The 24,402-nt window shown below is 48.0% G+C and overlaps 1 protein-coding gene across 36 annotated transcripts in view; it reads left to right on the top strand.

Annotated features, from left to right (window-relative positions):
- Klc1 (kinesin light chain 1) overlaps positions 1 to 24,402 on the top strand; it is a 58,189-nt gene that overhangs the window by 25,867 nt on the left and 7,920 nt on the right. For 9 of the 36 annotated variants that reach the window (XM_029559931.1, XM_029559930.1, XM_017796206.2 and 6 more), the window contains 9 exons: positions 2,664 to 2,751; positions 3,291 to 3,392; positions 5,991 to 6,164; positions 6,626 to 6,725; positions 10,775 to 10,824; positions 10,911 to 10,978; positions 13,583 to 13,691; positions 15,674 to 15,835; positions 20,603 to 20,733. In XM_029559931.1, the coding sequence (XP_029415791.1) occupies positions 2,664 to 2,751; positions 3,291 to 3,392; positions 5,991 to 6,164; positions 6,626 to 6,725; positions 10,775 to 10,824; positions 10,911 to 10,978; positions 13,583 to 13,691; positions 15,674 to 15,835; positions 20,603 to 20,733 (984 nt within the window). Of the gene's footprint in view, positions 1 to 2,663; positions 2,752 to 3,290; positions 3,393 to 5,990; positions 6,165 to 6,625; positions 6,726 to 10,774; positions 10,825 to 10,910; positions 10,979 to 13,582; positions 13,692 to 15,673; positions 15,836 to 16,154; positions 16,437 to 18,456; positions 18,508 to 19,298; positions 20,099 to 20,602; positions 20,734 to 24,402 lie in introns of those variants that run through there. The other 27 variants (XM_029559944.1, XM_029559945.1, XM_029559941.1 and 24 more) reach the window with 19 other exon arrangements.

Genomic DNA, 24,402 nt, shown 5'->3' with positions numbered 1-24,402 from the left:
TAGGCGGATCTCTGTGAGTTCGAGGCCAGCCTAGTCTATATAGTTCCAGGACAGCTGGGGTTATAGGAGACCCTGTCTCAAAGAAAAAAAAGAATCCTATGCCTTTTGACAGTATGTGAGAGTTTCTGACCTGCTGTCGGTAGTAAATTGAGTTAAAAAGTATAGACTAAGTATTTTGCTGTTACACGGTTGTGTGTGCTGACAGTTGTTACTCTGCTGGGCTCTTGTGCTGTGATGGCCTCTTTTCTTTTTTGGCTTTTTTTTGGTCTTTTTGAGACAGGGTCTCTCTGTAGCCCCAGCTGTCTTGGACCTTGCTATGTAGACCAAGCTGGCCTCAAACTCAAAAAGATCCACCTGCCTCTGCCTCCCGAGTGCTGGATTTCTTTTTTTAAAAAAATATTATTTTTATTTTATGTGCATGAGTGTATTGCCTGCGTGTGTGAGAGTGCACCTGTGTCGTGCCATGCCTCGGAGGTCAGAAGAGGGTTTTGGATTCCCCTGAAACTGGAGTTAAGGACGGTTTGTAGCTGCCATGTGGGTGCTGGGGATCGAACCCGGGTCCTCTGCAGGAGCAGTCAGTGCTCTTCACTGCTGAGCCGTCTCTCCAGCCCCTGTGGTGGCCTCTTTTCAAGCCTGTGTTTCTCCTTAATGTTATAACATGAGAGTTTATCCCAGAAGCAAAAAGCTTGAAAAATAAGTAGTAACTGAGAATGTGCTGTATTCAGTACCCCACCCTGCAACTGGATTGTAACTTACTATTCACTATGCTCATATTAAGGACCTTTTTTTTAGATAAGGTATCACTATGTAGCCTTGGCATTTGTTCTGTAGACCAGGCTGGTCTTGTTATAGAGATCCACTTGCCTCTGCCTCCTGAATGCTGGGATTAAAGTCATGAGACACCACACCCAGCAAGGAACATTTCATTTTAAACTTTTTTGGCCATTCAAATGAACATCTTTATTTTGGTCTTTTTTGAGGCAGTCTCCTTGTAGCCCCAGCTGTCCTGGAACTTACTATGTAGACCAGGCTGGCCTCGAACTCACAAAGTTCTACCTGCCTCTGCCTCCCAAGTGCTGGAATTAAAGGCATGCGCCATCATGCCCAGCCAGTCTTTTTTAAAAAAATATTTTATTTATTTTTTATTTTATGTGTATGCGTGTATTCCCTGTATGTAGGTACGCGCACTCGTGTCGTGCAGTGCCCATGGAGGACAGAAGAGGCTGTCGGATCCTCTGGGACTGAAATTACAGTTAGCTGCCATGTGGGTGCTGGGATTTGAACCTGGGTCTTCTGCAAGAACAGCCAGTGTTCTTAACTGCTGAGCCGTGTCTCCAGCCCCTCAAATGAACATCTTTAAGTGTCCAACAATTTGTTTCTTGGCGATCTCCCAAGATGGATTAGCATTTAAATCTTTCAGTTCTTAGCACATTCTGCCTAGCTGCTTTTAGAGGGTGGTGCCCCTTCTTGCTTCTGGCATGTTTACTGCCCCTGTCTTGGCAGCCCTAGTGGGCTCTTCCTTATGGGTGAGTGAGGTATTGAGTTTCAATGTGGATTTCTTTGAGTACATAGTTTAGTCACCTGTATCTGCCTCTGAATTTTTTTTTTTTGTTCTTTTTGAGACAAGATTTCGCTGAGGCTCCAGCTGGCCTGGAACTCACCATTTAGACCAGGTTGGCCTTGGTCTCACAGAGATCTTTCTGACTCTGCCTCTGCCTCTTGAGTGCTGGGATTAAAGGCATGTGCCACCACACCTGGGCTGAAATTTCTTTTTAAAAAATATTTTAAGGCTGGGAGTGGTGGCTCATGCTTTTAACCCTAGCACTTGGGAGGCAGAGGCAGAAAGATCTCTGTGAGACCAAGGCCAACCTAGTCTACATAGTGAGTTCCAGGCCAGCTGGGGCTATAGACAGACCCTGTCTCAAAAAAACCAAAATAAATAAAATATTTTTATAAGAAGAAATAAAAAACTGGACACGGTGGTACACACCTTTAGTCTCAGTACTTGGGAGGTGGATCTCTGTGAGACTGAGGCCGGCCTCAGTCTTTAATTAATTAATTCTTTAATAAAAGAAAAAAAAGAGCCAGGAATGGAGGTGCATACCTTTAATCCCAGCACTCAGGAGGTAGAGGAAGGAGGTTCCCTGTGAGTTCAAGGCTAGCCAGGTCTACATAGCAAGTTCTAGGACAGGTGGGACTACAGGGAGACCCTGTCTCCAAAAAGAAAAAAAAAAAATCAAAACAAAACCTGAAATAGTTGGAACAATTTCTATTATTCCAAAATCACATTTTAAAAGGAGTTGGGCTATGGGGCTGGAGAGATAGCTTAGTGGTTAAGAGTACTGGCTGTTCTTGTAGAAGACTCAGGTTTGAATCCCAGCACCCACATGGTGGCTAACAACCGACAGTAACTCCAGGTCCAGGGGATCTGACACCCTCTTCTGTCCTCTGTGGGCACTGCACAACACCAGTGCACTCACACACATGCAGGCATAACACTCATACACATAAACAAAAAAGGTTTAGGCTGGCTGTAGCTCGGTGGTAGCAAATGCTTAGCATGTCTGAACCATGGGTTCAGTCCTTAGTACCCATAATTACTTGCTCAGATAGTTTGGTTTAGTAACCTCAGCTAAACACTCAATGTGTGTGTTTTGGTTTAGGGATCAGAACAAATACAAAGATGCAGCTAATCTCCTGAACGATGCCTTGGCTATCCGTGAGAAAACCCTGGGCAAAGATCACCCCGCGGTTTGTATACCTGTGTCTTTCAATCTTTTACATTTTATTTTCCCCAGTACATTTTTGTCCAGCTCATCTCAGTGTCAAGCTCAACAGGGAGGGTCTGAGAGCCACCTTGTCCCAGATGGCACAGGTAGGGCTTTGCCCAGGGCAGTGACGTGCTCACTTACTGGGGTCACTCCTGATTTGTTACAGTCATCACCTCAGATGGATCACTGCTGGCTGCACTTTGATCCAAAATCAGATTGCATGCCCTTCTCTAGATTTGTTTTCAAGATTTTATGTTGTGTTTTTATAGAATCTGGTCAGATTTGCATAGAGATCTGTTTTGGTTTTGTGGCTTCCAAAAAAATGGAAAATCAAGATCATGTTGATTTATGTAATTATAGTGATCTATCTCATAGTGAATTACTCTTCCTCTGACTGGAAGTCTTGTTCTCTTATCCAGTAAAGTGTGCTTCCCTGTGGGGTGGAAAATGGTAGGTCTGGGGTGGGTCTGGGGTACGGCCGCTTCCAGCATCCCTCACTGCTTCCTTCTGTGTTGGCAGGTGGCAGCAACGCTCAACAACCTTGCCGTATTGTACGGTAAACGAGGGAAGTACAAAGAGGCGGAGCCACTGTGTAAACGAGCCCTGGAGATTAGAGAAAAGGTATGAAACAGCCAGGGTTCTTCTTGGAGGTTCCTTTTACGTTCTGAGAAGTGAGCACTGTGCTGCATCACACCTGCTCACTGTCTGGAATCACGTATTTAGAAGACAGATAAGCCCCTGAAGAAGGCCCGTTCTGCCTGTCCCCTCCTTGGGCAGCATGTGCCTTTGTTATCGCCCAGAACAAGGAGTTTCTGAGCTGCAGGTGTGTGGTGCAGGGAGTCTGCTCTTCAGAGTGGTGTGTGATGGTCATTAAAGATGTTTCAGTTTAAGAATAAGCTTATAGGGCTGGAGAGATGGTTAAGAGCACTTGCTGATCTTCCAGAAGACCAGTTCCCAGCACCCACATGGTGGCTAAGAACCATCAATAATTCCAGTTCCAGGGGCTCTCACTTCATCTTCTGGCCTTCATGGGCATGTGTGCATGGATGCATTCACATACACGCAGGCAAAACTCGTACACATTGAAAAAAAAAAAAGAATGTTTACCACAGAGAACTATGAAGTGTAAAAAAAGATTTTTTTTTTTTTTTTGGTCTTTTTGAGACAGGGTCTCCCTGTAGCCCCAGCTGGCCTGGAACTCACTGTGTAGACCAGGCTGGCCTTGAACTCACAGAGATCCACCTGCCTCTGCCCCCCAAGTGCTGGGACTAAAGGCGTGCACCACCACACCCAGCCAAAAAGATGTTTCAAAGGGCTGGAGAGATGGCTCAGCAGTTAAGAACACTGGCTGTTCTTGTAGAAGACCCGGGTTTGAGAATCCCAGCACCCACATGGCAGCTAACAGCTGTCTGTAACTCCAGTTCCAGGGGATCTGACAGCCTATTCTGTCCTCTGTGGGCATTGTACTACATGGGTGCACTAAGGACGGAAAAAATACAAAAACAAAAAAAAAAAAAAAAAAGTTAAAAAAAAAAAAAAGATGTTTAAAGAACTACAGATTGACTCAGAGCTACAGGTCAGGGTGGATTCTTCATTAAGTTCAGCAGCTCCAGGACTAGCTGAGATGAAACAGCAAGACTCAAAAAAAAAAAATCTGCCAAATTAATTCTTTGAGAACTCTGTGCTTGGTGGAGCACAGTCACTCGACAGGCTGGGGACCACAGGGCACATCACCTGTAGGATAGAGCCACAGGGGAGGCAGGTTCCTGGGGCTTGGAGGGTGTTGAGTTGGTTTTTGAGAGGTTTGTGTTTGAATTGAATTTGGTTAGCTGACGTCTCAGTTTCTGGGGGTGGGAGAGGTAGGACGTGTGGGAGCAGCGTGTGAAGGCACAGCTGAGGAGGAGGGCCAGTGCGTGGCCAGGCTATGGAAGGAGGGAGTGAGAGTTGGTTCCTCCCTTTGTGCCAGGTGCCTTTTCTAGAGATAATGCTAAGGTCACATTGATGGCAAAGAGAGGTCCAACCTTATACTCTTCAGTTTGCATTTTAGGGGGAGAGGTTCGGCAGTAAAGTGTAAGCAAGATGATTTTTTTTTTGGTCTTTTTGAGACAGGGTCTCCCTGTAGCCCCAGCTGACCTGGAACTCACTACATAGACCAGGCTGGCCTTGAACTCAGAGATCCGCCTGCCTCTGCCTCCCGAATGCTAGGATTAAAGGCGTGCGCCACCACGCCCTGTGTGAAGTAAGATAATTTTGGGCAGTGAGACTTGTCAAGAAAACAGCAGGTGATGTGCTTGTGAGGTAGCAGAGGGAGGGAGGGTAGGGTTGTTGGGCCTCCTCTGAGGCCCTAGAGGATGATTCATTAGTGGGAATGGTAGGAGGACTGAGCAGCAGAAATGGTGGGTTTAAGCTCAGACCCTTAAATCTTTCATGAACCTGGCTTCTTCAGCTTACAGTGTTAAGTGATGGCACCCACCATGAGGGATTCCCACAGGAATTAGACAAAGCACCTGGAGGTGTGGTGACTCATGCCATAATTACAGCAGTTGAGGCTAAGGCAGTACTACCATGCTTTGGAAGCTAACCTGGGCTACATAGTTCTAGATTAGCCTGCACTAGAGTGAGACCTGTTTCAAAAAAACAAAACAAGGCCAGGCGTGGTGGCGCACACCTTTAATCCCAGCACTGGGGAGGCAGAGGCAGGCGGGTCTCTGTGAGTTCGAGGCCAGCCTGGTCTACATATAGTGAGTTCCAGGACAGGTGGGGCTACAGGGAGACCCTGTCTCAAAAAGACCAAAAACAAAACAAAAAAACCCAAAAACAAAACAGCAACAAAAAGAGCCAGGTGTGGTGGCTCACACTTGTTATTATCCTAGCACTTGGAGGGTAGAGGCAGGAGGATGATGTTCAAGGTCATCCCTGGCTACATAGTGAGTTCAAGCCCAGCCTGGGCTTCATGAGACCTTGCTTCAACATCTGCTTGTTCCCAGTGAAAAAATGGAGTTAAGGAAAATGAGCATACCTTGCCTCTTTCCCTCAAGAATGATACCAGGAGATGCTGGTTACTCTGCTGAGGTGTGCAGCCTGGAACCCTGTGAGGATTTAAGCCTGGAGGGGAGCAGGGCCGCTGAACTGATACTTTTGGAGAGTACTCTGGCAGGAGAGTAGCCAGTAGATAGGGTGGTACTGGCAGTGTTTCTCATTTGCTGTGTTTAATTGTAGGTTCTGGGAAAGGATCACCCTGATGTGGCCAAGCAGTTAAATAACTTGGCCCTGCTATGCCAGAACCAGGGCAAGTACGAGGAGGTGGAGCACTACTACCAGAGGGCCCTTGAGATCTACCAGACGAGACTGGGACCCGACGACCCCAACGTGGCCAAGACCAAGAACAACCTGGTACGCTGCAGATGGGCCCTGAAGATGCTGATCCAAAAGCACTGTAATTCCCCTGTAGATAAAAGTTAATGCTTTATATGGCCAGGCTTGGTGGCGCACGCCTTTTATCCCAGCACTCGGGAGGCAGAGGCAGGTGGATCTCTGAGTTCAAGGGCAGCCTGGTCTACATAGTGAGTTGTAGGACAGCTGGGGCTACAGGAAGACCCTGTTTCAAAAAGACCAAAAAAAAAAAAAAAAAAAAAATGCTTTAAGCATGGCGTGGTGGCGGACACCTTTATTCCTAGCACTTGAGGCAGAGGCAGGAGGATCTCTATGAGTTCAAAGCCAGCCTGGTCTTCGTAGCGAGTTCCAGGCCAGCTGGGGCTACAGGGAGACCCTGTCTCAAACAAACCCCCTCTCCCCCCAAAAAAGCATGCTTGATTTGCATGTGAAGGGCACTAAGTGTTTTATTCTCTTTTGAGGCCTCCTGTTACCTGAAACAAGGAAAGTTCAAGCAAGCAGAAACACTGTACAAAGAGATCCTTACTCGTGCACATGAACGGGAGTTTGGTTCTGTGGATGGTAAGAAATATTCTAAGTAGATACATTGTACAGTGCATTAAAAGGACTGAATTTTGGGCTGGAGAGTTGGCTCGGCAGTTAAGAGCACTGACTGCTCTTGCAGAGAGGATCTGGGTTTGGTTCCCAGTACTCAAAATTGTAGCTACAGTCCCAGCGGATCCGATGCCCTCTTCTGGCTTCTGTAGCCATTGCAAGCACATGGTGTACTTAGATACATGCCGGCAAAACACTCCTACACAGAAGATAAAAATAAAAGAAAAAGAGTGATTTCCAACTTGAACTTGGCAAAAATACTCAACTCTCCACAGTATTTTCTAGATAGTTGATTTGAGTTTTAAGTTTTTAAAAACTTATTTATTACTGTGTGTATGTGATATGTGACTGGGTGTGTGCACCATGACACGTGGCGGTCAGAGGAAGCTGCTGGGATTCGGTCTCGCTCTTCCTCTTACTGAGTGGGGTCTGTCTTGCTGCTGTTGTGCTGTGTACCACAGGCTGGCTGGCCCTTAAGCTTCAGGGTGATTCTCCCTGTCTACTTTCCGTCTTGCCATAGGAGTGAGGTCAGAGATTCAAGCCACCAAATCTGGCTTTTTTTCTGTGGGTTCTCGGGATGGAACTCAGGTCATCAAGCTTGCGTGGCAGGTGCTTTTAACTGGCTGAGCCAGCTCTGGCCTTGAAGTTTAGTTGTCTAAATGGTGTTTGGAAGAGGACATAGCACAGGCTGAGTCACTCATTGCTCAGGGGACATTAGTGAGGCCACCTGCTGCAAATCATTGCCCCCCACCTGTCTTGAAAGGCCATGCTTGCTTCAGACGTGACCTGAGCCTGCCACCTCCAGAGCCTCCTCATCCTGCCAGAGGCAGCTCTGTCATCCACATGTGGCCAAACTCCACAGCTCTGCACCCCACACCCCGGAAACCTGTTGTAAATGCAAATGTTCCACCATGCCCTGGACTTGCTGGGATGTTTGAAGGAGACAAAACCCTATCTACCTTACTTCCCTTCGGCTATTACAACTGGTTAATGCACAGGTGAGGTCACAGTGTTGGGTTGTGGGTGCATTTGTGCCTCAGGAGGCCTGGTGTGTCCTGCCTAGTCTCCTTCACCTCCAGCTGGGCCATGAGAAGGGCATGGAGCGGAAGATGTATCTTACAGAATTTGAATTGCTTAATAAAAAACATTTTGGAGTTAAATTTTTTCCTTCATCAAGTATTACATAAAACACACAGAAGATGATTAGTGTGCAAGAAAGCCCACGGAGTGTTCATTGAGGCATTTGCTTATTCATTTTTAAAAAAAAATATTTATTTTTATTTTTATTTTATGTGTATGAGTGTATTGCCTGCATGTATGAGTGTAACCATGTTGTACAATGCGGCAGAGGTCAGAAGAGGGCTTCAGAAGAGGGCTTTGGATTCTCCTGGAACTGGAGTTAAGGATGGTTTGTTGCCGCCATGTGGGTGCTGGGAATTGAACCCGGGTCCTCTGCAAGAGCAGTCAGTGCTCTTAACCGCTGAGCCATTTCTCCAGTCCTTATTCATTTTGTTTTAATAGACAGAGTCTCATTCTGTAGACCAGGCTGGTTTTCACAGAGATCTGCATGCCTCTCCTTTCCCAGTGCTTGGAGTAAAGGCGCACACCTGACGACACCACATGCCGCAAGGGCTTGTTTTCTCCCAGAGTTCCCAGAAACCAGTTTGAAAACCACTTTCAAAATGGTTTGTTTCTGTGAGCACAGCAGTAACTCGCCTGGAGCGTGGCGGACCTGGGCTCTGCTTAGCTGTGTCCGTGTGCAGTTGCAGAACTTCTAGCCTTTCCCAGCTTGAGAGGCTTTACCAGGACATTTCTTAATGCTTCTTTGCAGAAATTCTCTTGGACTGGCAGTACGGCCTGTACGAAAACGAGGACCCAGGTCTGAGCCTCAAAACCCACTTTAAAAAGCCAGGTGTGACAGGGTGTGCCTGAACCCCAGTGCCAGAAATGTGAAGACAGGATGCAGCTGTGGATTACTGAACTCCAGGTTCAGTGAGAGACTGTCTCAGGAAGACACTGGTGTGACCTGGCCTCCACATGAACATATGTACACTCACACACTATTTATTCTTGGACCATTGTGATCTGCAGGTTGAGTTCTGCTTTGTTTCCTTGGATTTACCCTCCAATGCAGTGTTCAGACATAGGACAGAGATTAATTTTTTACTTAGGCATAGAAATACTTTTCATAAACCCCTTTTTGTTTGTTTTTGTGATTTTTGTTGTTCTTTGAGATAAGCTCTCACAATGTAGCCCCAACTGGCCTGGAACTCTGTGTAGTCCAGGCTGACCTTGAACTCACAGAGATCCACTTGCCTCTGCTTCCTGAGAGCTGAGATTAAAGTCGTGCACCATTGCATCGGCCGTAAACATCATTTTTAAGATTTTTTTACTTTGTAGCATGGATCTCTTCGTTGTTCAGTGGGATGTATTAATGGTCTGCAAAGTTAAGATTTAGAAATACTGAGAGGCAGGCGTGGTAGTATATGCCTATAATCCCAGGATGCCTGTAATCCCAGGATTCAGAGGTAGAAGCAGGAAGATTGTGAGCTTAAAGTTAGCCTTGTCTGTACAGTGGGACCCTCCCCCAAAACCACAAACTCATTAATTGTTTTTTTCCCCTGGGTTTGCACCTTGACCCTCTTAACTTTTTTTTTTTTAAAGCAATTTAAAAAAATATTTTATTTATTATTTTTATTTTATGTGTATGAGTGTATTGCAGTTGTACAGTGCCAAGGAGGTCAGAGAGGGCTTCCGATTTCCCTGGAACTGGAGTTAAGGACAGTTTGTAGCTGCCATGTGGGTGCTGGGAATCGAACCCAGGTCCTCTGCAAGATCAGTCAGTGCTCTTAACCGCTGAGCCAATCTCTCCAGCCCCGACCCTGTTAACTTTTGTTGGACTCTTTAGTGCTGGGTTGCACACAGTCCAGACACCTCAAGAATTATGTGAGAAAAGCTGCGTCTGGGGTCTGCTCCTGTCAGGCTAGATTGTATGACAGACATGAAGGACTATTTCCTTCTGATGTCCTCCATGGACTTTTCCTCCAGGGTGAATTTGACCTGTCCAGGTTGTAAAAAGTAATTCCTGGGCTGGGGAGGTGGCCAGGTGCTTAAGCACTTCCACACAGTTGTGAAGACCAGAGTTCAGATCTGGGTTTAACTGAGAGACAGACTGTCTCATTTTATGAAGTAGAGTGATCAAGAATGATTCCTAGCATTAACATCAGATCTCCCATGTATGTACACTCGTGCGCACATACTACACACGTCCCCACACACAGGCAAAATTACACATAACGCACATCACACACACATATACATCATATATCTACACATAAAAAAATGGGAAAAAAGGTAATCCCTGCAAAGGATCCCACAAAAAACAAATGAAGGTCTGGGTGTGGTGGTGCACGCCTTTAATCCCAGCACTGGGGAGGCAGGGGCAGGCTGATTTCTGTGAGTTAAAGGCCAGCTGGGGCTACAGGGAGACCCTGTTTCAAACAACACCGAACATGGTGGAAGCCCTGTGTGATCACCAACACCCAGTAGCTTCTACTCAGCAGCTTTCTGGTTTTTTTTCTTTTTTGGCCTTTTTGAGACAGGGTCTCCCTGGAGCCCCAGCTGTCCTGGAACTCACTATGTGGACCAGGCTGGCCTTGAACTCACAGAGAAGTCAGAGAACCTGCCTCTGCCTCCCAAGTGCTGGGATTAAAGATGTGCACCACCATGCCTGGCCTAGGTTTCTGTTTTTTAATTAAAGATTTTATTACTTTTATGTGTCTTAGTGTTTTGCCTGCATGTGTGTAAAGTGTACCATGTGCTGCCTGACACCTATGAGGCCAGAAGAGGACTTGGGATCCTCTGGAATTGGAGTTAAGGATGGGTGTTAGCTTCGGCATGGGCGCTGGGAACTGACCCTGGAAGAGCAAGACGTGCTCTTGCTGCTGAGCTGTCTCTCCGGCCCCTCAGTGGATTTCCTACTCTTCAACTTAAAAGGTGTTTTTTTTTCTTCCCAGATGAGAACAAGCCAATTTGGATGCATGCTGAAGAGAGAGAAGAGTGCAAGGTAAGGCTGGGCCGCTTTGCGGGGGTCTGCTGAGTGGATTGCCCTGTTTGGCCCTCATTCACTTGGAATTCTCTGCTACAATTTAGGGAAAGCAGAAGGACGGGACGTCATTTGGAGAGTATGGCGGCTGGTACAAGGCCTGCAAAGTTGACAGGTTAGTCTGCCATGTGCACAAAACTGAAAGTGGGAAAGGAGACAGGACTGCGCCGTGTGTGGGAATCCTTAGTGTTTTAGTCACGTGATATCATAGTTTTCCCAGATTCAGCTAAAGACCTGACCCCCAGCAGGAGAGACGGCTCAGAAGTGCTTGCTGCACAAGCCTGCTCTTGAGTTCAGTCCTGGGAACTCACGTCTCGGTGGAAGAAGAGAGCTGACTCCCCCAATTTGTCCTCTGACCTCCACATGTGTGCTGTGGCATGCAAGTGTGCACACACACAAACACACACAATAATAAGAGTAAGTAAAAAAAAAAAAAAAGAAAAAAAAAAAAAAAAAAAAAAAAAAAGCTAGGTGTACTGGGCATGTCTTCCCAACACTTGTGAGGCTGAGGCCAGCCCAGCTTTGTGAGTTCAAGGACAACCTGATTTGTATATGCAGTTCCAGGACAGCCTGGCTACATTGTGAGACCCTGTCTCAAAAATGAAAACCAAAGCTGGGTGTGGTGGCACACACCTTTAATCCCAGCGCATGGGAGTTCGAGGCCAGCCTGGTCCTTGTAGTGAGTACCAGGCCATTTAGGGCCACAGGGAGGCCCTGTCTCAAAAAGGACCTCCCCCGCAAAAAAAAACCCCAACCATTTTTGTGCGTGAGGTCCTTCGCATACAGACAGTAGAATGGGCTCTGTCTAACCGAAGGAAGAGGAGGTACTGAGGAAAAATTCCTTTAGGCAGGTGTGTAGCATACATTGTGGACCTTGAAAGCCAGCCCTTGGCAAGCCTTCCCCACCCATATGGGGGAGTGTCCCTCCTCCCACCCCCACTGCTCTAGGGCTGAGCGTGAGGTCCACTGTGGCCTGTCCTGGTGCCATCCTGAGCCTGTGCTCCATGTACCCGGTGCCTGCCGCTCCCAGTCAAAGCAGCACACTGTGCTTACCTGCTTTGCCTTTCCCATCCTGGCTTCCTCCTTGAAGGCTCAGCTCCCTACTCATCTATTACAAGAGAGTTTGTTAGGCCCGAGTTTGGCATAAATTCCTTCCCCTAGGTTCCTGTTGCAATAATTGTAATGCGTGGCGTTCACTTTTTCTTTTTTTTCTTTTAGTCTTTCTGAGACCTGTAGCCTCAGCTGGCCTCGAACTCACAGAGATCCACCTGCCTCTGCCTCCTGAGTTCTGCGTTCACCTTTCCTTTCTCTCACCGTTGGGCACTTGTCTAAGGATTGTGTAGGGTACCTTCTTCATCTCTGCACTTGGGGATATCTCATTAATTAGAGTAAAAAAACACCTCTCGGAATATAGATCTGTACTAAAATGAGTAGGTTTCTTTCTTTTTTTGAGATGAGGCCTTGATATATAACCCAGGCTGGCCTTGAACTCTTGATCTTTCTGCCTCGGCCCTCTTGAGTGCTAAGATTGCACAGGTACACCACCACACCCAGCTGTTTCTGACTTTGTGTGGGTTTATGCTTGTGTGTCTGGAGGCCAGAGTGACATTGACTTGTGGCATCTTTCTGTGTACTCTCCAACTTATTTTTTGAGACAGGATCTCTCACCGAACCTCCTGGAACATGGTCCTTTGGCTGACTGGCTGGCCAGCAAGCCCTTGGGATCAGCCATCTCTAGACTTCTAGTGTTTAGGTTACAGGTACACACCACCACACCTGGCTTTTATGTGGGTGCTGGAGATCTGAACTCAGGGCCTCAGGCTAATGCAGGAACTCTTGTTGAACTCTCCTCAGCCCCATTATTTCCAACTTTTTAGCAAGTCTTCTCTTTGTCAGTAATGCAGCCACACTCCCACTCTTTCTCTAGTCTCTTGAGTCTTTTATAAGTCTCTGTCGTCCACTGACACCAGGTCACGGGGCTCTGGCTTACTCTGGTGAGAGACGAGAGGTATGAGCAGCACAGAACCTGCTCTGCCTACAGGGAGCATGCAGACCCCTGGCTAGGGTGGCCACATGCTTCTGTGTCGTAGCCAGGATGCTGAGTGAGCAGGCTGGGTGGAGGCTGTGGGGCTTGTGTAGGGAGCAGTAAGGGCTGACTGACACTGGGCATCAGGGCTGCTTGAGTGGAAAATGTTCTTTAGAATGCTGTAGTTGAAGGAGCACTGTTGTCAGTGTCCTGTATCAGAGCAAACTTGGCCCAAACCACTGCCTGGCTGTGAGCCCATCAGCCATGCAGTGGGTGGCGGCGGGAGGCAGAGCGAAGTCCAGCCGAGAGACCATGGGCAGCTTCTACACTCACAGTGGATGTTTCCACACTCATGGTGGACAGTTTACGCACTCACCGCGGACAGTTTCCACACCCACCGTGGGCAGTTTCCGTACCCACACACCCACCGTCGGCCGTTTCCATACCCACACACTCAGTGTGGACAGTTTCCACACCCACCGTGGGCAGTTTCCGTACCCACACACCCACCATCGGCCGTTTCCATACCCACACACTCAGTGTGGACAGTTTCCACACCCACCGTGGGCAGTTTCCGTACCCACACACCCACCGTCGGCCGTTTCCATACCCACACACCCAGTGTGGACAGTTTCCACACTTTCTGCCCTGTGAGCTCACTAATGGTTCCAAGTGTTGTGTATGTTCTTGCAGTCCAACTGTCACAACCACTTTGAAAAACCTGGGAGCACTTTACCGACGTCAGGGGAAGTTTGAAGCTGCAGAAACATTGGAAGAAGCTGCCATGAGGTCACGTAAGCAGGTGCGCCTGACACTTCTGTTTAACTTGTCTGTTAGACTGGACCATGGTATTTTATATGACTTACTGAAAGATTGATTTGGAAATAGACTTTTGGGGGCTTGGACTCAGCAGGGAAAACTTGTCACATGCACAAGACTCTGGGTTTGATCCCTGGCACTTACAGGAAAAAAGACTTAGATTGTCTGTCTGTCTGTCTGTCTATCTATCTATCTATCTATCTATCTATCTATCTATCTATCTATCTATCTATCTATCTATCTATCTATCTATCTATCTATCTATCTATCTATCTATCTATCTATCTATCTATCTATCTATCTATCTATCTATCTATCTATCTATCTATCTATCTATCTATCTATCTATCTATCTATCTATCTATCTATCTATCTATCTATCTATCTATCTATCTATCTATCTATCTATCTATCTATCTAACTCTCTCTCTCTATCATCTATCTATCATCTATCATCTAATCTATCTAATCTATGTAATCTATGTAATCTATCTATCATCTATCTATCTATCTATCTATCTATCTATCTATCTATCTATCTATCTATCTATCTATCTATCTATCTATCGTCTGTCTGTTTTTGAGACAGGGTCTTGGCTATGTAGCCCTGACTGACCTTGATCTCACAGTCCTGCCTCAGCCTCCTGAGTGCCGGAATTGTAGGTGTGTGCTACCATACTTGGCCCTTTGAATGTTTTATACAAATAAAGATATGAGAGGGATGGGGCTGGAGAGATGGCTCAGTGGTTAAGAACACTGACTGCTCTTGGAGAGGACCCGGGTTTGATTCCCAGCACCCACATGACAGCTGCGAACTGTCCTTAACTCCAGTTCCAGGGGACTCCAAAGCCCTCTTCTGACTTCCATGGCATTGTACAACATGGGTGCACTCACATACATGCAGGCAATGTATTCATAAAAAAATAAAAACAATAAAAAAATACTAAAAGTTTGGGGCTGGAGATGGCTCAGCGGTTAATAGCACTGACTGCTCTTGCAGAGGACCCAGGTTCGATTCCCAGCACCCACATGGTAGCTACGAACTGTCAGTAACTCCAGTTCTGGAGGAATTTGATGCCTTCTTCTGTCTTCCACAGGCATTACATGATACAGGTGCACTTACACACATGTAGGCAATACATTCTTACACATAAAATAAAAATAAATTTTTTTGTCTTTTGAGACAGGGTCTCCTTGTAGCCCCAGCTTTCCTGGAACTCACTATGTAGACCAGGCTGGCCTCGAACTCACAGAGATGCCTCTGCCTCCTGAGTGCTGGGACTACAGGCATGCGCCACCACGCATGGCCTAAAAATAAATATTTTTAAAAAAGATATGAGAGGGCTGGAGAGATGGCTCAGCGGTTAGGAGCACTGGCTGCTCTTACAGAGGACCTGGGTTCGATTCAAGGGCACCCACATGGTGGCTATGAACTGTCCTTAACTCCAGTTCTAGGGGAATCCGAAGCCCTCTTCCGACTTCCAAGGCATTGCACGACATGGGTGCACTCACATACAATACACTCATACACCTAAAATAAATAAAATATGAAAAAGAAAGTGGGCCAGGTGTTGGTGGTGCACACCTTTGATCCCAGCACTTGGGAGGCAGAAGTAGGCAGATCTTTGTGAGTCTGAGGTCAGCTTGGTTTACAAAGTGAGCTCCAGACCAGCTGGGGCTACAGAGAGACCCTGACTCAAAAAGACCAAAAAAAAAAAGAAAAGATGTGGTGTGCACACCTTTAATCTTAGCACCCTGGAGGCAGAGGCAGGTGAATCTCTGAGATTGAGGCCAGTCTGTTCTCTATGTCGGGTTCCAGGCCAGCTGGGGCTACAGGGAGACCCTGTTCTCAAAACCAAAAAACAGCCACAAAGAATTTGCTTTGTCCTTGGTGAAGCTCAGGGGTCTGAGGTCTGAGATGTGAGTGCTGACGGGTCAAACGCTCTCCCCCTGCCTGGCTCACAGGGCCTTGACACTGTTCACAAACAGAGAGTGGTCGAAGTGCTGAATGACCCCGAGAACATGGAGAGGCGGAGGAGCCGTGAGAGCCTCAATGTGGACGTGGTCAAGTACGAGAGCGGTCCTGACGGAGGGGAGGAAGTGAGTATGAGCGTAGAATGGAATGGGGTAAGTACAGCACACAGCTGGCCGCCCTGGGAGCCGCCCGCCTGCCCAGCAGTGTTCGGGGCACTTCTGTCTTGTGCTTGAACTTCCACTTTTCTCAAATTAAGCATCAGGGAAGCTTTCTGTAAGTTCTAACTTCTAATACTGAAGCCATATCCCTTGCCATGTTCTCCTCAGAATCTCCCTCTTGCTGAGCACGTGCATGCTGACTGAGCGTCTTGGCAGTGCAAAACCTTGGCCACGCTCTGGTTTCCCATAACTCGAGGGATGGGTGTGGCTGACAACTAACTTCCCTAACTTAGCCGTTTCACTGCTAACTTAGTGTTCCTGACTCCACTGAGGAGGCTGCCCTAGGACTGTTAGAGTCCCTGGAAGGAAGATGCTGTTTAACCGGACTCCGCTTTAGAAAGAACAGCAGTAGGAGGTCGAGGTGGCCGCCCTGGCCCTCTCCTATGGCAGTCTTAAGCTTCACATCACCACTTGAGGGATCAGAGCCACCTGCTCATGTATTAAACAAGCAGACTCCTAAGAGACTGTGGGCTGCCTGCTCCCCAGCTTGCTCTGGGGCATCCTCACCACCGCTAGCCACACTGGGTTGTAGAGGGTACGTGGCCTGAAGTGGTTTCTGTAATGTGGGTGAGGATTTGTATGGGAATCCGGCGTTTGGACCTGTATTTCCATTAGGGAAGGCAGAGTCGAGCCCGCCAGGTGATCTCTGCCATTCTGCTGTCACAGTAGTGGTGTGGTTAGCTGTCACTGTGTGGCTTTGTCAGACAGCAGTTGGGGGCTTCCTTAATCTGCCCTACTCCTTGAGTTGATCTAGTCTTTAGAATTTGCTATAGCCGTAGCAGTTTGGGAGGAGCTAGCATCCTGACCAAAATGTGTGAAAACTGTCAGTAACCAAATTTCAGGGGGTGTTTCAACGTTTCGGTGTCTGAGACAGCTTGCTTTCTTTGGATTTGTCTCCGCCAAGACAGCCAATCAGCATCCGCTTTGACCATTTGAGCCCAGTTGGCTAGTGGTCCCAAACTGCAGTGGGTCTGGGGATTCCTGCCCATGCCTGTCCTGTCAGAGCTGTGTACTGTACTCTTCTTGGTCGCTCCAATTCCTGCATGCTTTCATCCAGAGGTCCTGCTTGGTCGCCAGTGGCCTGCTTGCAGATTTTAATACTTTGAATGAAGTTCCCAAGGAACCCTCTCTTGAGACAGTATTTCTAGGTCTGTATTTATGTCAGTCCTGTGACACTTAAATTGCCAACAGCTCAGAGTCCCACACTTAGCTTGAGGACACGTGTGAAGGAAGTGGCACTGCTCCATCTGCAGGGGGGGTGCCTAGCACCTTCGCCACCAGCCTGTGGGAGCATTCCTGAGTGTGCACATCCATCTCCTCCCTCCCTCTCTCTCTCTCTCTCTCTCTCTCTCTCTCTCTCTCTCATGTGTTTGTGTGTGCGCACATGTGTGCTCATGCTAGACATTGAACTCAGGACCTCATGCCTGTTAGGCCAAGTGCACTGCCACTTGACTACACCTCCAGCCCTATTTATTTTGAGTCAGAATCACAATATACAGATTAAGTTGTCCTAGAACTTGGAACCCTCCTGCCTCAGCCTCCTGAGTGCTGGGATTCACAGCGCCTGACCTTCCTAAGTATCAGTTCGCCATTCACTGAGTTCTCATTCAAGAATATTAGGGTGTGAGATAGCCATGAACTAGAAATAGTTATTTATGAAAAATCATACTGACAGAACATTCTAGAACTTTAAAAGATGCCACATGTGCAGTCCTGTTGTACACAGGTAATACATTTTAAAACAAGTACTTTATGTGATTCATTTCTATTCAGAAACCCACTTTGTGGTCTTGTGAGCAAGATCAAGGCACTTGCCACCAAGCCTGGCTATCTGAGTTCAATCCCCAGGACCCACATGGTGGAAAGAGAGACCTGACTCCACAAGTTGTCCTCTGAACTCCACATGTGTGCTCTGACATGTACATGTGTGTGCATGTGCTCACACAACGCACAAATTAGTAATAAGTGCAGCTTAATAAAAGAAACCCGTCTTGTGGCAGTAACGGAGAGCCAGTGTGTGGAAGCCCCGCAGCCCGAGCTCTGCTGGTGGCTTTCTGTGTCAGAGTTCTAGGCACTACTATCTGCTGCAGACTCTGGGGTTCAGGTACTTAGGTGGCAAGTGTGGGAAGGGGAAACTGAGCCTGAGGAGCAGACATGTCTGCTACCTCCGGGTGGACAAGAGCCCTGAGAACCAGCTGCTCACTCGGGTTCCCCAGGCTCCTAGGAGGCGGCAGCTGCCTGGACCAAGCCACAGCTTCTTGGCTCTGATGTCCATGTGACTTGCCACCCCAGTAACTGAGAGAGAAAGGCCACTCACTGTGAGCTCTGTTGGAACCAGGGAGGGAGGTGAGCGTACTGCAGTGGGGGCACAGGACCATGTGGGCAGCAGGATTTCACCGTGAGGGAGCGCTTGCTGTGCGGGATCAGTGTCCTACATGAGCATCAGCGGATCCCCGAATTAGGAGCAGTGAATTAGGAGCAGCGGGAACTGATGTTTTCTTGTCTCCCAGCATTCGTAAGGCATTGGTAACAAGTTTTATTTTTCCATTTTAAAGATGAGAAAGATGAAGCTCGGGCTGGTTAAATGACTTGCTCAGCGTCCCATGGTGAGTCTGAGCGGGCGGGGACAGGCCCGGCTGTCTGTTCCTTTTGAGATTTCGGCTGCCACTTGTGCAGGACCCAAGAGGCATTGCTACCTGTGGAAATTAATTTTATTGGGATTGTCAACTGCATGTTTCAAATGTGACTTTAAAGTCACTGGGTCTTAATGTTTTTGAAATGTCTAGGATATAGATGTTTTTAAGAGAATGAAAGTCGCTGGGCGTGGTGACGCATGCCTTTAATCCCTGCACTCGGGAGACAGAGGCCGGTGGATGATCTCTGTGAGTTCAAGACCAGCCTGGTCTACATAGCGAGTTCTAGATCAGCTGGAGCTATAGGGAGATCCTGTCTCAAAAAGACCAAAAAACGAAGTTTGAATGGAAGTCGTATCCCACTTCGGGGAGAACTTTTCAGGAGAACTACCAGGACAGGAGATGCTGGAATGAATGTGTCTTCCACATGTGGTCTGTGCTTTGGCCCCACATCGCCAGATCTCCTTGTGTAGTCACTTGTGTAACCTTCCACAGTAAGTATCAAGGTGATCTCTAACGATGCTAGTCCATGCTCAAACAATGTTGACATGCACTCTGACGACTATTATTACCTGAAAGCCAGGCTAGATTCCTTGATACCCCCTGGGCCCAGCATCTGCTGTGTAGCCTGGTGAAACCAGGAGTGGCTAGGACTGGAGCCGCCCCATCTGTGACCTAGAAATACTGTAGAGCAGGCTCGAAGGGCAGGGCCTGCTGCCCGGTGCTCCCAGGGCCTCACGTGGTTCTCTCTTTCTGTCTGACAGGCCTAGCCGCCGGTGCCTCCTGCACTGCTCCTGCATGACAGGCGGCGCCTCCTCCGGCCCCTTCCAGTGCTGCCCGCTGTGTCTAGCAGCCCCTAGGAGCTTGTCAGCCGTACCTCTGGGACTGGCCCTTCCTTTTGGTGCTGCTGTCCTTTTTGGGGTTCTTGATTTCTGGATCCATGTAGCTTTGCCAGATATGTACTTAGTAATATCAGCTGTGTTAATAAAACCCATGTACTGTGTAAACACAAGTTTAACAATCAAGAGGATTAGCTACTCACTCTGATACCAGGTAGTTAGTGTCACACAGGTTTATTACAATGGCATGACAGTCACCTGTGGACAGTCGCCGACCTGTAGGAGTAAGGCATGTGCTGCATGTCCCCATTGTACTTAGAGACCTGGCCCGAGGGCCTATACCCAGGCTCCCCAGGACATGCTGAAGTAGACTTGCTGTGTCGTCTTGGTGTGGAATTTTGGCGATTCTGCTTTTCTCTGCTAATCTTTAAGCGCTCTGTGATGTGTGTATTTGTGTCTTTCTAACTTCTAATAAACTCACTCCAACTGACCTGTGTCTTGCGTCTGTCTGCTCCATACACTGCTTGCTCTTCCGTGGAACTCAGCACTGTGTGGCCTTCAGCAGCAGTGGATTCCTGGGGTTCTGCTGGGGGCTGCTCTGAGAACAAGCGCTGTTGCACACTGCGTCTGGTTTCCATGTCCAGATTCTGCCAGATGCTTTGTGACTGTCTGAATTGGTTATGGGTGGCTGGCTGCTCTTTCTTAACTTCTTCCAGGTATCTTGGGATTTGTAGAAAAAACGAGCATCTTATGTGAGAATTTCCAACTACATTTAGATTTGAAATTTAATGAACACGTTCTATACAATCTACTGAATACATCTAAGCGCTGCCTTAGATGGAATTGTCAGGAAGACATGCCTGGGTGAGGCCTGAGGTCTGCCGCATCCTGTTGGGTGCACACGCGCTTACTCCGTGTGGAAGCCCATCATGGCTGCCTTCCTGGGAGCTGCCCTCGTTCTCTCTCACTGCGTGCTGTCACCTCTGTTACCTCCCCTTTGGGAGTGATTGCTTCTCTCTGAACTTCATGTTCAAGGGAGTTCGTGATCTTCATGGTCACTGGGTCGTCCTCAGTGTATCTATGTACATGGCAGGCCGGTGGTTTCTGTAGGATTTAATTACTAGTGAGTCCCTGGTGAGGTGGGATGTTGGGCTGGAGTTCTTGTTTGACTGGCTGAGTCTGGATAGGAGGGGCGCCTGCAGCTTCACACTTGTTCACGTGTTTTTCAGGATGGCACTGGATCTTTAAAACGCAGTGGTTCCTTTAGCAAACTCCGGGCTTCCATTAGACGCAGCAGTGAGAAGCTGGTTAGGAAGCTGAAGGGAGGAAGTTCACGGGACAGTGAGCCAAGGAACCCTGGGTAACTATCTCCCCAGCCCGCCCTCTTCCCACAGCCTCAGGGACCTTCCCGGGGCCTAGAGTGAGTCCCAGAGGGTTCAAGAATTCTGCATGATACTTTCCAGGGCAGATTGAGAGGCAGCTGGGAAGCTGCCTGGGAGTGGCTGACAGGGTTGATGCTTAGAGGACATTGATGGACTCCTTGGATTTTGTTCAGAGAAGGCCTTCTCAGTGACAGGTGGGGATTTACTCTTATAGCACTGAGCTAGGTGTGGTGGCATTTGAAAGGCCAGTGCAGTGTGAGACCCTGTCTCATAAAACACTGTGGGGGTAGTGGGATGGCTCTGTGGATAAAGGTGCTTATACCAGGCCTAATAACTGGAGTTTGGTGGTAGAAGTAGAGAGCCAGCTCCCACAAGTCCTCTGATCTCCATGTATGCCATGATATGCACTTATGTGCATGGACCCACATAAACATAATTAAAAAGAAAACTGGGCTGGGGAAATAGCTCACTGTGTAGAGTCTTTGCTGCTCAAGCATAAAGACCCGAGTTTGGACTCCAGCACCCATGTAAAGGGGGGCAGGGTGGCTTATCTGTAACCAGCCAGGGAAGTAGAGACAATTGGATGGGCGGGGGGACTTGCTGGTCAACCAGCATAACCAAAACAGCTAGCCCAGGCTTCGTAGACACCTAAAGCTGACACCCGGCCTACACACACACACCACCACCACCACCATCCCACCACCACAGGAACACACACACATACATCACTATACCACGTGTACACACACCACACATATACACACAATGCACATACACAGACATATACACACAACACACAGCACACTCAACATGCAACACATACACTGGCCTACACACATAACCCTCAAAACAAAACAAAACCCATAGCAGTCCAAATAGTCTGGAGAGGTGTTATTTCCTTCTGGGCTAACAGCAGTATTTGACCCCTTTAAATCCAGCCTTTCATCCGGGCGTGGTGACGCATGCCTTTAGTCCCAGTACTCGGGAGGCAGAGGCAGGTGGATCACTGAGTTCAAGGCCAGTCTGGTCTACATAGTGAGTTCTAGGACAGCTGGGGCTAAGGGAGACCCTGACTCAAAAAGACACAAACATAAAAACCCAAACCCCCCCCAGCCTTTCAGATAAGATAGTAGCTGTGATTACATTAACTGTCATGAAGGGATTGTGGGGGAGAGGAATGGTTTTTAATGAGGTTTTTTATTTTGTGATTTGTTAAGGGGGTTCCTGTGTGTTTAAAGAAAAATCTAGGCCTTGGGAGCACGTGTCCATGTTATAAAGGGGTTTTCCACACGGTGGTCACAGTAGGGCTCTTCGTCCTCTGCTGCTGTGTCACCCCTACCTCCTTTGTCATGACATGTCCTGCGTTTGGGGCGTTCTGCCTGTCGTTTACTCCCTGTATCCCAGACTTCCTGGATAGTTCCTGCTCATTAGAAGTTCTTAGGAAAATGCTCTTTTAAAAGCTGTTACACTTCAGATGTTCTGTGGGTCCAGTTGTAATTGGGTCTGCATTGTGAACTTGCAGACGCCTTTGGAGACTATGTTGGAAACATTAAAGCCCTGTGCTTTTCAAATCGTTCTGTTTTTTTTTTTTTGCCTTTGAAAGTGTCCACTGTTGACCAGGTGTGGTTGCACACATCTTTGATCCCAGCACTTGGGAGGGAGGCAGAGGCAGGTGGATCTCTGTGAGTTCAAGGCCAGCCTGGTCTATAAAGTGAGTTCTAGGCCAGCTGGGGCTACAAGGACAAAAGACCAAAAAAGATAAAAGAAAGGGTGCACTGCCATTGTCCTCAGGGTCTGAGGACACCCCATTCCCTGCTGGGGCCTCAGCTGAGCAGGAGCCTATCACTGTCCGAACACTGCCTGGAAGTCTGGGGCAAGCTGCCCATACTGGCCAGATGCTGCTGCCTCTAGGGTGAGGAGCTCTGGTTGTATCAGGCCTACAGATCTCGAGTCTGAGGCAGCCTCTGCCGAATGAATCTTGAGAGAACGAACATTGTCTTTCTCAGCGTGGAGAGGGGCCGCTCCCTAGCTGCTGTGCTTCCCTTCCTTGGGCTGACCTGTTTTATTTTTCTGTGGTGGGGACTGAATTCAGGGCCTTACGTATGCTAGGCACGCGTTCTACTGTTGCAGTATCCAGTCTCTTTCTTTTATTTTTCGTTGTGTGTTTGAGACAGGATCTCCCTGTACCCCTGCTGGCCTGGAACTTACAGAGATCTGGCTGCCTTTGTCTCCTGAGTGCTGGGATTAAGGGTGTGCACCATCATGTCTAGCTTATTTTTTAAAAGTTTTTAAAGAATCTTATTTTTACTTTATGTGTATGAGTGTTTTCCCTGCATGTATGTAAGTGCACCTGTGTCTTTCAGTGCCCAGGAGGTCAGAAGAGGGCACAGGATACCCTGGAACTGGAGTTAAAGACCTTGTTAGCCACTATGGGAATTGAACCCATGTCCTCTGGAAGAGCAGCCAGTGCTCTTTAACTACCGAGCCCTCTCTCCCTGGCATCAACCCCATACCTGACTTATTTTTATTTTGAGGCAGGGACTAAGTTGTCCTGACTGCCTTGAACTCACTCTTGGCCAGGCAAGCCTTGAATTTGAACCTCCTGCCTCAGCCTCCTGAACAGCTGGGATTACAGGTCTGCGTCACTAGACCTCGCCTAGGCCGACAGTTGAATGGATGTTCTATGCATTCCTTGGAGAGGCAGCATGGTTACTTGAGGCTCTGGGACACCTTAAAGCTCTCTGCAAAGTCCAGTTCTGGATCAGCCCTGCGGCTGGACTGTTCTTAAGTGGGAGGGCTTTGGATTTTCCTCACTACATTTTCCTTAGTCTTAGAGACTCTGGGGTTATATCCCATATAACACATAAAACTGGGTTTCTTTCTGCTGGACCAGTGGATCTTGATGGTTTTCAGATTGCTTGCCTAACCCATGTTTGGTCTGTTGGCTTCTAGGAGGACCCCAGGATCTATCTGTAGCATATGCCCGGGTAGAGCTGGGCCTGCCAGTCCCATGGAACCGCTGACTCGGTGCACTAAGTGCAGGACTTGTGTAGCTCCCTGATCCTCTTGCACTGAGGCCGACACACCCTACTGTGCCATGGGTCAAAGGCAGGGTCACTGTGGGGGCCGTGTTGCTGCTGTCGTATCAGCAACAAGGTTGAGAGACAAGCTTGTGTAGCCTCCTTAGGAAAGCTAGCTGGCTGCTCCACTACTAAGAACAATTGGATGCATCATTTTAATTTACTTGTGGTTTGAGTAGTCCAAGACAGAGGGAAGCTTGTTTAGAACGCAAGCAGCATTTGATTGGGCTTTGCTGGAATAGTTTTGTTTTGTCCTGTTGCTTTTGGTATAATAGATTCAAGGAGACACAGCCAGCCATTTCCTGGCTCTGTGCCTACAGCTTTGGTGACACACGGGCAGGGCTCTGGCCTTCATCCCCATCCCCAAGGGTCCTGTGAGCCTGTGTGTGGCTGTGCCCAATCTTAAGTGTCTGCCCCTGGCCTCCGTTACATACCAGTGCCCACCATATACATGTGCAGTTAGCATAACCACAGATCCTACCATGAGCACATCATTTACCCTTGGCTTGGGCTGTCTCAACTTTAAAAGCCAAGGATTTGAAGCCAGACATGGTGGCAAGTTCTAGA

Source organism: Nannospalax galili, unplaced genomic scaffold (genome assembly GCF_000622305.1).
Source record: "Nannospalax galili isolate Female #2095 unplaced genomic scaffold, S.galili_v1.0 scaffold188, whole genome shotgun sequence".
Taxonomy (NCBI): domain Eukaryota; kingdom Metazoa; phylum Chordata; class Mammalia; order Rodentia; family Spalacidae; genus Nannospalax; species Nannospalax galili.
The sequence above is the reverse complement of the archived record's forward strand: the minus strand, read 5'-3'. Positions and strand labels throughout refer to the sequence as shown.